Genomic DNA, 12661 nt, shown 5'->3' on the forward strand with positions numbered 1-12661 from the left:
AAATCTCAGTCTGGTGCTGACACCCTTACACCATCACACAGTCAGTGAGGTGGCAGTTAGAAAACTAGACCAAGGGACAACAGAGACAAGCATTTATCTATGAATGACTAAGTGGTGTGTGGTTGGGAGGTCATCTGGCAATTATTGTAGATTTAGTTTATTGTAGTTTTAAGGTTTCATATTTTGTTGCACATTGTCACTGCTTAAACCTGAGCTACAATGTCATGAAATGTCTTTTGTGAGGAATGTAAGGTTCCTTGGAAAGACACTTATTTGCTCATAGTGACACCACTGCAAGCTGGTCGTCTACTTGGCAGATGCAAGTCCAGAAAGACTAACTGGAAGTTATAGAGCCCTCCTCTGTCTGGGGACTTTGCAAAGGAATTTACATAAAACATCTATTTTTAGAGCAGTGCTCCAATAATTGGTAGGAAACACTTGGTTTATTTTGGTCCTTTTTTCCGATACTGCTGTCAAATAGCCCAAATAGACATGACTCAGGACTCAAGATTGTGTTACGTGAATTTATTTGGTATAACATGAGGAAAACAGATTCTGTGTGTACATGCACTTCTTTCTTTGGAACCGAAGTGCAAATAAGGGTGGATACTGTAATCTCTGTTCACTGATGTAATCTGAAAATGCTGTCTTTAACTGGCCTCTTTTCTAATTTGAGAGCAAGGTATGAGATTCATCAGTCCAGTCCATCAACACAGCTCCAAAATCATACACAATATGCCAAACAACACCAAAAATGAAAAAAAGAGGCAGAGATTCCACGAATCAAATCAAGATAAAGCCAGGATAAAACTATAAATCTGTATAACCCCTTAAAAAATGAAAACTGGCATAGCAGCAGATGTAGCTGTTTTAATGTGAAGAAGATGGCTGAACATGTCTGACAGCATTAAAAGAAAAGAAAACACAAAGCAAATGGCTTTATGGATTACATAAAACATAGTAGGTCCTGGACCATGAAAGTTTAATAAAGCCCATTTAAAAACAGAACTATCAGAATAATATTTTGTCTGCAGAACACGTCGTGTCCTGTGGGAAAGCATTGATTTAAGAGTTAGTTACTTTGTTTTCCAGAAATGATCTATATAAAGATAGAACTGACACTTAGAGAGTTTCCTGGATTTCACCTCACTGAAACTTATCAAATTCTGGGAAGAAGGTGAAGGTCTTTCAAAATGTGTTGATAATCAGAACACTGCCATTATTTGCTAGAAACTGTACGTGTAGTTGGTGTCTAGGTGTTTTCGTGCCTCTGTGTGTGTGTATCCTTGTGTACAGCCCTCTGTGGGAGATGAAGTGTTTCTGAGAAGTGCCTCTGGATCTTTTCATAGAAACTGAATGAGAGTTTGGTATCATGCCTGAGACCACCTGTGGCTTTTACCTGTGACTTGATTTCTAAAATCTTACAACAAATTACCGGAAAAAACAAAACACCCTCGGTCACCCCTCACCTTGTTGTGCCTCAGGCTGAACTAAACAATGGATTGACCGCTGGAAAAGCACGCTGGGAAATCCTGTGATCACTTCAGTTACACTCGAGCCAGGTGTCTTCATCATTATTGTTACATTATGATTGCTACTAATAGGAAAGCAAACTCTTTACTGGATGTTTCATGATTGTTGTATGCACTGTAGTCTACTTCCCTGCTTAGTGCTGACTCTGAGAGACAAAAAATCAAATCAGTTATAAGTCAGTGAAATACCTGAGACAGCTCTTATCTGTGTAGAAAAAGCAGAGAGGGTTAATTACAGTTTGCTTCTTTGCTTTTGCTTCCACAATGATTTACTTACATCTAGGAGACACTTCAGCCACCACGTATGCATATATCTGCTGGTGTTGTATGATGAGGATGCTGGAGACGTGGCTGTGCACACTACTGACACAAAATATGATCTCATTGATCTATGCATTATTTATCATAGAGGAGTAGTTCATGTAATTCACCAGTTAATCTAATATGCAGCAGGCTTCTGTCTAATCAACACACTGAGTCTTAAGTTGATGTGGGCGAGCTAATGATGCAGATGATTATTATAATTATGCATAATTAAAATAATTTGTGATTCAGGGTTGTCCTTTGCTATGCAAAGTAGAAATGAATGATGACGAAATGATGGTGAGAACAGTAGTTGAGACATTGTTTCCTTTGCATGGTCTTAACTGCAGGCAAGATAGTGGAAACAGTAATGATGATTGAGCTCCAGTGTTCTTTTAAGTGTAGCACTACATGTGTTTGTTTGTTTTTAACATGCTGTCTATTTCAAATATGCAGCATCTTACTTAAATGTAGCATTTTGCCAATTGAATTTGTGCTCAATCAAGACACCACAAACTAATCAGTGATCACAGATCACTTTTCTCCTGGGCCCTGAGGTAGGTCAATACGGTCGTGTTGGAGAAAACAAATCGTTGCAGGTAAATAAATAAGAAATAAACACTTGTGATTTAATGGTAATGTAACAGAAGCAGAGGATAAGGCTGGGAAATGGGAGATCGTGAAACTGACAAACAACAACCATAATGTCATGAGTGGATAGATATGAATATAAATGACCAACTACGCTGCCTACAGTGATATGCACCATAGAAAATATGTATGACTAGAAAATTCATAAACTGACTAAATGCAAATGCACACAGACTCATTGACAGACTTACAGACTTTTGAACTGGTAAAAAAATCATTGCAAATACCTGAAGTACGTGTGTGAGGCACACACAGAAAGATATACCATTTGTTAGTGAAGAGACTGTGAATTTTGATTGCACCACGTTGGTGAGGTTTACGTCTCCACAGACATGGATTCTCAGATTGTCTCCTGTGCTTCCCCACTGGAGGCAGCCTTAGAGTGAGAGCAGGCAGAGAGCTGAGGTAGAAAAGAAGGGGAAAGAGGAGGGGAAAGGTGTTAGTATCAACACAGAGCAAAGACTGTGACAGACTCCTGGCAGCGACTGTACCTTTTCTCCTGGGGGATTAGCTGAGGTTTCAGGGTGACTGGAAGGACACAAAGCTGATAACTGTGAAGATAGACATGTTGTCTGATGTTCAGTGAAAACCAAACAGGAAGGAAGTTCCTTTTACACAACGATGTATTCTGGACAGACTTGGATGCTATAGAATAGCCTTGATGATGTTCTTCTCTGCTCAGTCTCCTCTTCCTGAGAAAACAGTGGTATAATATTAATGTTCTCCAGGGAATGATGTTGTTTCCTGTGATCAGGACACTCTCATACCAGAATGAAGCAGTAACAAGACTAAAACTATGCCCCAATTTCTTTCTACCCAGTAATCTAAGCAGGAGCAGGAGTGTGTAGACACTGCAAAATTGAGAAAATTAAATATATTAGAAAGAGTCAGTACGCGTACTGAAAACACTTAATTTTTGAGCATGCAACAGAAATTGAGCTGCTCACTACTGGAAAAAAAAAAAAAAACAATGTTGATAAAAATGCAACTACAATTAGCATATAGTATTTACTGTAGTGTTTACAGTTACTGTGTAGTTTGGTATTGAGACAAGAGTCCACAATCATGCTAGCAGCCCCGTGAGGTCGTTACTTAGGCACAGCAGTGCTTTGAGCTAAATACCAAAGTCAGCACGCTAACATGCTAATCCTATGCAGATATAATGTTTATCATATTCTTTTAGTTTTAGTTTAGCATGTTAACATGCTAACGTTTGCTAGGTAACACTTAACACAAAGTACAGCTGAGACTGACGGGAATGTCTTTTGTTTTGCAGGTATATGGTCATAAACCAAAGTAAATAAAAACATTTGAAGTGATAATGGTGCTAGAAGGAGGGGAATCACTAGAGTGATAAATCACTCTGAGGGGAACATGAACATGAGTGCCAAATTTCCTGGCAAACCATCCAAAGAGGGAGCCCTTGTGTCTCGTTTTATGGTTCATCCTCTCACTCTTTAAATTAACTCCTTAGGAAGCAGCGAGGGAATAAAAACAAACAATCTGGTTAGTTAGGTGATAGTCATTTTATTGAACAGAAGAAAAAAACTCAAAATGAGTGCGTTAGACTGTGGTTCTTCATATTAAAGCATCGAAGCTCATCACTAATAAAGTGCACTTTCAGTTTACAGCCAAACAGAGGCTCCGATTCATTTCCTCCTTCTCTCCCACAAGCTCTGTCACATCCCATCTGGTGCAGGGCTCTCTGCACCTGAGCTTTCGGTAGAACACTATCACAGTAGGATATATAAGACCAAGTGCAATGACTGAGCATCTCAGTGCGGGCATGTGCATAAGTGTTCATGGAAGATCAGCGCATGAAAAGTCTCCTTCTCACCTGAGTCTAAAATATCTCAGGCTATTCGTGCTACTGTTTTCTACCCTGATTCAGTTTAAACCAGTAATAGCAATAATATCACAGATGGTGACCTCTGCACAATTCTGATTGATTATGTAATCGAGTGATTGTAAAATAGCACAGTATTTCTTAGCAGGGTTTCATTAATGGTCAGTGTTAAGCTAAAATCTTTACCATGAGTGTGTTTACATTTTAAGATCTGCACTTTAAAAAAATATTTTTCCTATTTCCAGAAGTGTTTTTCTACATAATATATATGTACAGTTGTATCTTTACAAAGAAAATGTTCTGTTAAAGACTGTTGTAAGGTCAGTATCGACTCCAGTTTGGCACGTATTCCTCATGACTTCACTCGGTAACAGACTAAATGGAGAAGACAGCAGAAACAGCGCGCTCAGAGGTTCACTGTTTACACTTTACAATCTGCATCTCTTGTACAGATACTGACACTAAGCTAACAAATTAATCCTATTCCTACCTCTCACTTAGATGCATTTGAAATGGTAATGTCCTCTGATGTGCAACAAATAGGAATGTCCTTCACATGAAAACAGGATCTTTGATGTCACACTATTCTACAGAGCATGGCAACAAACCCTGGAGAAAACATCTACAGTACAGGGATATTGTATTAATTAACAACGCAGCTTGATATTTCACCTCTATGGGGTTTAGGATTCCAATGTGCTACGTATGACACGCACAATTTACGTAATCAAAGTCAGAGACAAAGAGGAAACTACTACGCTGTAGTTAAACATAAGAATGAAGAAGAATAAGACAATGATGTGAGGTTATAAAAAAGAAGGATGAAACATTGTAGCTAACATACCAGCAGGTAGTGTGCATTGCACGTGGTGAATGGGGGTGGGGGCATTTACTTTGATATCACGAGCATTCAAACACACAGCACTGGGAAAAGATCAGTCAAAAACAAACACATCTACTATTAACATTTAAACATCTGGTATATTAGTCTCACTGGGAAAATTGCACATTGGATAACTTCACCTCTTATTGCACTATTTCACTTTTCCATGTCAATCAAAAGATTAGGCAGTTGAGGGTTGTGTCTCACTTGCATCATGTTAATCTGTCTTACATTTTTATCTAACATGCAAACTACAAAATTAACCTGGTAAAACCAAATTTTTCTTTAGCTGTCCTATGAAGTTGTGTATTACATACACCGTGTCCTTCACACTGAGCACTTTGACATCAGTCTTGACATACAAAGCTGTCAAAAGAGCCATGTTATACAAGCAATTTCATCATCTATCAGTCAGTATTACAAAGTACAGTAATAAATATGTTAAGTTCAATAAATAGGGGCTTTCTATCAGAATATAAAATTATAAAGATTCAGCTGATTTGAATGGAAAACTGCAGGGTTTCCTTTCATGTGTAGTGTTAGAGGCACATGGCTCAAAAGGATTAAGTGTTGGATCATATCTGGTTAGACTAACATTAGATGTCACACTGACAGACACAAAGCGATTCTCTATGGGCAAAACAACCTGTGCACTGTCAACAAGTTACTCAGATTAGGTAGTTTTAAACTTGGGAGTTCTATAATTAATGCTCAGATATTGCTTCAAAATGTCTCTAATGCTTATTATAGTGTTTGTCTCAAACTTCATTTACTTCTCATGCATCCACCAGGGATATGAAAACATCAAAAGGACTAAGACAGTGACTGGGAAAACAGCCCTAATGAAAGGAATTATGAGGGGGAGAAGACTGTATATACATATAACTGATATAGTACAATTTCTGACAGTTGTCTGTATGTGCACCAGACCCTTCACCTCATCATGCTCCCAGCAGAGAATCGCCTCGGCAGGCTTCTCCCACCAGTCCTACCCCAAGCATGTGTGGCTCAGTGTGGATGTAGACTCCTTTATGTTTCTGTCATGCTGTTGAGCATTTTTGCTTTTGTTTTAAAGTGCAGTCCAGATGCAGGTGACTAAAAGACAAGAAGCAAATTACAGAGAAAGAGAGAGAGATGAAGCACAGGTAAAACCCAGAGGCTGACATAATGGGACTGGCAGAGGATTGGCACATACGTCAGAGAGGTCTGACATGGAGGAGGAGAGCAAGTTGGGATGGAGATGGCAGGAGTCTGGGGTCTGTTAGGCTGAAGGTTTAAAAAAAAGTTTTCTTCCTATTCGGTCTCTTCCTCTGATGATGATCAGGCTCCAGTCACTCCCTGGACTGGTAGAAGAGAATGTATCCCGACTCAGAGTTCTTGGAGATGTCTGAGGTAAGCCCATAAAACTCCTCGATGGCCTGGGCGTCAATTTTCTGCACAACAGGAGTGAAACGTTGTTTACTGACAACACAAACAATAGTGAAACGTACAAACAGATGAGTCAAGGAACATCAGGCAGACATTAACAGGCTGAGACAGAGGGTGACGCACCTCCACAATGTCATCATCAAACAGCAGCCAGAAGCCATGACTCTTCACTATGGTGATGTAATGACCTCGATTCGGGCCGCTGAGAAAGAGACAAAAAGTGTTGCAGATGTTGCAGTCTTAAAAATTCCCAGAGTGTACAACATCTGTCTGTCTACAGCATAAACACACCATTGGTGCTGATTATTAAAAATATTACAAGGTAATCTTTTTTCATCATTCTTTTGTGATGCAAAAGTAAAATATATCCTGTCTGAATGTCTGGGGCACACATTTCATGTCTGTCCAGGCAATCTGCTTCACAGCAGCTGTGACTCTGAAGAGGAGAACTAATCCATCTCATAACTGAGTACTAGCCAAGCTGCTTAGCATTTACTGTAAACTGCTGTTTAGGTTAACTGCTGTTTAAGATGAAACTATTCTCAAAATACTTCCCGACTAATGACTAAAACCTTTTCTCTATTGCCAAAATCTGCAGAGGGCACGTCAGTGATTTGGAGTTGCACTTCCATAAAAGTTGGGAGACTCAGAAATGAAGCAGCAGAGGCTGAGATAACTTGACTGGGTCAAACTCCAAAAACAATGGATCCGACAAATTACAACAATTACAACGAATCAGGTATAATATGAAGTGAGATCAAAATGGAGCACAGTGAGTAGTTGTTGTGAGTAGTATTCTGTGCTGTGCTGCACAATCAACACAGGTGTGCAGTTTTGATTTCACTGGGGAGTAAAAGTGTGTCGAAGTCTGGAAGGATCTTAATCAACAGGCCTGGGATGACCCAACCTTCATGTCATGGGACATCAAAGGTGACCATGACCTGAAGACCAAACAGCAGTCTTTGTGATGGAAGAGTTTACAAGACTGAAGAAGGCATGTCACACTTGTCTTTTTCTTCATCATTCACAGGGTTGTGCGTCATGAATTCACCCCCTAGTGTCAGACTGGCAAGTACTCCTTCACTGTTCTGAGGCATCTGAGGGAGGACATTTGACCTGAACTGTGATGGCAAATGGATGTTCCATCATGACAGTGTCCCCACTCACAACACCTTTTTATGTGCATGTTTTCTAGCCGCATAAACACAATTGTTGCACCTGCTGTACTCGCCACATTTGGCTGCTTGCTACCTCTTCTCTCTTCCCTGAAATAAAATCTAAGCTGAAGGGTCACCACAGTGGAGGAGTCCAGCGTGAGTTGCAGATGGTGCTTGACTTACATACAGGACAAGACTTCCAGGGAGTGTTCTGAGCACGGTGGTAGTGGCGTATTGCTGCAGAGGCGGGTGGGGGGGCTGACTTTGAAGTGTGAGGGAGCTGAATTTAAATCAGGTCACCTCATATGATACACTTTTGCCTTCCGACACAGTTGGACAAAATGTCACACAGACTAGTTCTTTTCTAGAATAACCTGAGCCTTAGACCCCCCACTGCCTCCTAAATGCCCACTTATGTAATGCTATAGGTATACTGAACTTCATGCATAAAATTGGTGGAGTAGCCCTTTAATTTGGGCTGGTAATCAATATACTGTACCTGCCACAGTGAACCACCACAGCAACTAGATCATACATGCGATCCAGGTTGACTGCATCCCCAGACGTGTTGAACAGACGGAGTTCTAGGGGGAAAACCACTCTGTAGGACAGCTTGGTGTAGCGGTGCAGCTGCTCCATGTACTTAAACCTCTTCAGGTGTAGTGCCAGGATCATAGGAAGCTTCTTCACACGCATCCTGCAGAGAAGTGCACAAGCTCAGTGTGTTTCTGACACATTACAGTGGTGATGCGAGCTCAGCGCTTTTACTGACCGTTTCTGTGCTTCCTGCTTGCTGGCAGCACGTCTCACAGTAGTATTTGTACTCACTGCACAAAGTCTCTGTGTTACTGAAGTCCCTAGAGGGAAGAATGTGCCACAGGAGGCTTGGTTATTCACTTTCACGTAGACCAAAGGGAATATGTCCCTGTGCCTTTTATCTGGGACTGAATATATAATAAATTGCTATTACCTGAGACAGTGTGTTATTGATGTGTTCTGCTCCACATCCACAGAAAGATCCAGAAAATCCTCATCTTTGCTGCTCACCTGTCAATGAGAGAAAGGGACACGGAGGAAACTACGTTGTCATTTTCTGCAACTGAGTCAGTGAGGATAAGCCTGCCTTGCTGTAACAGAGCATCCACCCACCCACCCACACCTATACACACACAGCCTGTCTTTGAAATGCTTATTATGCTATGTAGCTTTTGTCTCTGAACAGTGCAGCGCCTTGGGTGTTTGCAGGGGTTGTTCAGGGCAACCCATCCCGCTACTCGCTCTCAAAATTGTGAGGACAAAGCCTCCGGCAGCCCTGACATAAAGTGGGTGGTCAGAGCCCGCCAGGCGTGCTCACTAAATCTGTTTTTTTTTTTTTTTTTTTTTTTTTTGCATCACTCAGTATCTTTGCAAAGGGCTAATCCCTTTTTCAGACTTATTCAGGGACGATCTCTTATTCAGGGGTGACACAAGGACTGGCAGGACTGTAGACAGATAACGACATAAAATATACTGCCCCTCTAACAGGACTCCACAGGCAAATAAAGCAGACACACACACACACACACCGTTTCACAGTTGAGGCAGCGCGTCTCATTGGTCAGTGTGCCTTGGAAGATATCGTGAACCCATGTGGGCTCGGTCTTGTTCTCTGTCTCGGTCTCTGTAGTGACAGCAGTGCCATTGTTCTTGAGGCGTCCGTTCTGCTTCTCCTGCTTCTTCTCCTCCTGCAGGATGTCAGCCACAGTGTTCAGCAGGTAGTTGAGGAATTCGTGGGCATCCTGTTGCATGTAGTTGTCGAACAGATCTGGAGGGAAATGCAGAGACAACGTAAAGGGAGATGACTCACGAAGGGGGAGTTTCCTGGCCTCTGATCTTGATTCCTGCCCATTCTTAATCTAATATTCATATTGTACATGATAATTCTGCATCAAACACACTTGTGTAGCAGGGATGATGTATTTTTGTAGGCCAGGCCAGGGGTTAGCATCACCCTGGTTCCCTCAACAAAACAGACAATGGAAAGAAGCTAATATTAGGCTATTAACGAATTACACCACTGTCATGATGTTAGCGTCACCGCCGCCAAGCTTCCAACTTGTAATTTGATTTAGCACATTTACCTTTCTACAAAAGCAAGTTGGAATGTTGGAAACAAATGCTGTAAATGTGGACTAGTGAACCTTTGTACTATCTTTTAACTACTTGTTAGCAACCGCCTTCTTAAAGACGTGTAAAGGTATTTACTGATGTATTTTATGTCATAGAATTTATCTTCCGAGTTCACTCTGAAGGCATCAAACCACAAACCCATTCAAACAACCTAAGGTGACTGAAAGTTAGACAAGAAGATCGATACTCTATCGCATCTGTTTGCTAAGAACCCAGCTACTGAGCTGTAGAGGTGCTGGGAGGTGGATTTAGCTACATTTGGACAGAGCTGGACTGGCTGTTTCCCCGTTTCTAGACTTTGTGTTAAGCTAAACTACTTAGCTGCTGGCTATACATACAGCACATCGTTTAATGATTTCATATATTATTCTGTACAGTGTCCAATAGTATTTTGTATAATATCTGTGTGGAGAAAAGTGACACTGTAGATGGCTAACAGTCCTTTTTCACTGACAAACAGGTGTTAGTAGTAACATTAATGAATGCTGGCTCATTGGCAAACTGAGAGCCAGAATTCCCGTTAGTTACACCTGTACTTTTCCTAATATGAGAATTTTAGTCTTGAGAGATGCAAATAACATCAACAGGGTACACGGATGATATCAGCATCCAAACACGTTCCTGTTTTGACAGATCTGTACGTGAAAGGTGAAAACTGAGAAGCGAGAGACCGAGGGGGGAGAAAGAGAGAGCACAAGGGGGGAAAAAAAAGAAAGAAAAAGAGTCCAGAGAGGAGGCAGCTGACCAAAGCTGGGTCCCAACAGAGATTGCATTGTTCATTCACATAAAGAGCTTCCTCAATATGGACAGCAGAGAACAGTCAGCCTCTCTGTCAGCTCTACTCTGAATGACCTTACCACCAACATGCACCTGTCCTTCACCTCAAATATTCAGACCACATTAAAGCCGACACAGCTACCGAAACACAACATGGAACCACAACTCTCTACTCTGTGATTGTTTGTGAACATGTGTGTGGAGTAGTGCGCTTAATAGGCTCTCTGGCAAAAACAAGAACAGTAAAAAGAAACAGATGTTTTGATTTGAGCCACTCCTCAGCATGCTCATTGTCAGACACCAAACCACACACACACACAAAAAAACATTTTTAATGGCACACAATTTAAGTTGTAATAGCAAGAAGAACACAGGTGTAGCTAATAATAAATTTGACTTGGCTCTGTTCCATTCAAATATCCAGCACATACAATACCAGGACACTGAAACCAGCACGCCTTAATGTCAAAACATTTGCGATCCTCAGCAGTGATTTAGTATTGTTAGTATCCCTTGTTTAAATCTCTCCTTAAAACAGACTTCTATCTTATGGCTTTTTCCTAAGTGATGATGATTTGTTGGAGGAGTTTTAATTATTATTTCATCTCACTTTTACTGTGAAGCACTGCATGTGTTCAGTTTTCATCATGTTGTCACTCTGTGCTACCCCGGGAGTATCTTGTCAATGAATTCATCTAACAGCTGAGTGAGGCGTGATGTCGACGAAAGGCTGAAACATCTATCAAGCGCGCAGAGTCACAAATTCATAGTTGTTTGGATTAACAAAATATTTCATCTCAAGACAAGAGTCGTTGTTTATCTGGCATAGAGCTCATACAGTCATGTTCCCACGTTCCTGTGTTCCCCAGTTCAACATTCTGTTAACACAATTTCACCCTCCCTATTTAATCAGGTCAAATTTGACTTGTTTCAAGTTAAATTAAAGCTGCGAGCAGCGTTGAACGGGCCCTCGCACCGGCGCCCGTCGGGGGAGTGGCGACCGCGGGACCCCGGCAACCGCGGGGTCAACGCAGGTCGCAGGGCACACGCTGGCGTAACAGTTCACACTTCCCAGATGTAAAAATTTTAAATAAAAGCTTTTATGCTAATTATTTTCTGTAATAATATTTTTCAGAGCTCATCATCTGTGACAGCTCTTGGCTCTCCTGACTGTAACCTCCCTGTGGCAGCTTCTCACAGACTCAATCAACTCCTCTTCCCCTCCCCCTCAAACACAAACACAAACACACCCACACAAACACACACGCACACACAGAGAGATACCCCCTCCCAAAAGGAGATAAAACTCAGTTTTAACTTGAGTTTACAAGCTTTGAGCTTTGAGCAAAAGCATTTTTTTTAAGTTCTGTTATTGGGTGCATATATAAATCATTTGTGCTTAAACAAGGCTTATAATGAAGTTATTTGAACAGTGAATATCTCATCTGCCTAAAGTCAGGGCGAAGCCACTAACCAGCTGTAGGGATGGGTATCATTAGGATTTTATCTTTATCCATACAGACCCCTATCAGTCCAGCTCAGACTGTTACTGGTTTAAGAGAGTGAAGTTTATAGCAATTTGCAAAATTTGGAGATTAGTGACAAACTAACCAGTTAGACTACATACAGACAAGCTTTCATTTTAGCTGTTAGTAACAGTTTGCCATGAGCTTAACCAGCGTGCTGTGCTTCCTGTTAAACATGTCATGAGACTGTGGACAACGCTGAAAATATTACTTTACTAACTACTGGCTGAACAGGCGCTTTGACAAAGAAAAGGTAAAGGCCAGCAGCTTTTACTTTTCAATGCACTTGTCGTCAACTTGAGTGGCTTATATTCAGCTGGTTCACCTCGACGCCGGTGGATGTAGACATGCACTTTTCCTGTTGCCGTACACTGAGTAAACGAAAAAAT

General features: G+C 41.1%; 1 protein-coding gene and 1 pseudogene across 1 annotated transcript in view; one reads left to right on the forward strand and one right to left on the reverse strand.

Moving 5' to 3' along the window:
* Positions 1-1538, forward strand: part of LOC127138943 (ras-like protein family member 11B) — a 14299-nt pseudogene extending 12761 nt beyond the window's left edge.
* A 4671-nt stretch (positions 1539-6209) lies between these two features.
* Positions 6210-12661, reverse strand: part of LOC108877166 (ubiquitin carboxyl-terminal hydrolase 46-like) — a 15484-nt gene continuing 9032 nt past the window's right edge. The window contains 7 exon segments of the mRNA XM_051077276.1: positions 6210-6648; positions 6767-6845; positions 8300-8497; positions 8573-8598; positions 8600-8657; positions 8771-8847; positions 9366-9604. Coding sequence (XP_050933233.1) covers positions 6547-6648; positions 6767-6845; positions 8300-8497; positions 8573-8598; positions 8600-8657; positions 8771-8847; positions 9366-9604 — 779 coding nt within the window. The 3' untranslated portion in view covers positions 6210-6546.

The sequence above is a fragment of the Lates calcarifer genome, linkage group LG17 (assembly GCF_001640805.2).
Source record: "Lates calcarifer isolate ASB-BC8 linkage group LG17, TLL_Latcal_v3, whole genome shotgun sequence".
In the NCBI taxonomy this organism is placed as follows: domain Eukaryota; kingdom Metazoa; phylum Chordata; class Actinopteri; family Centropomidae; genus Lates; species Lates calcarifer.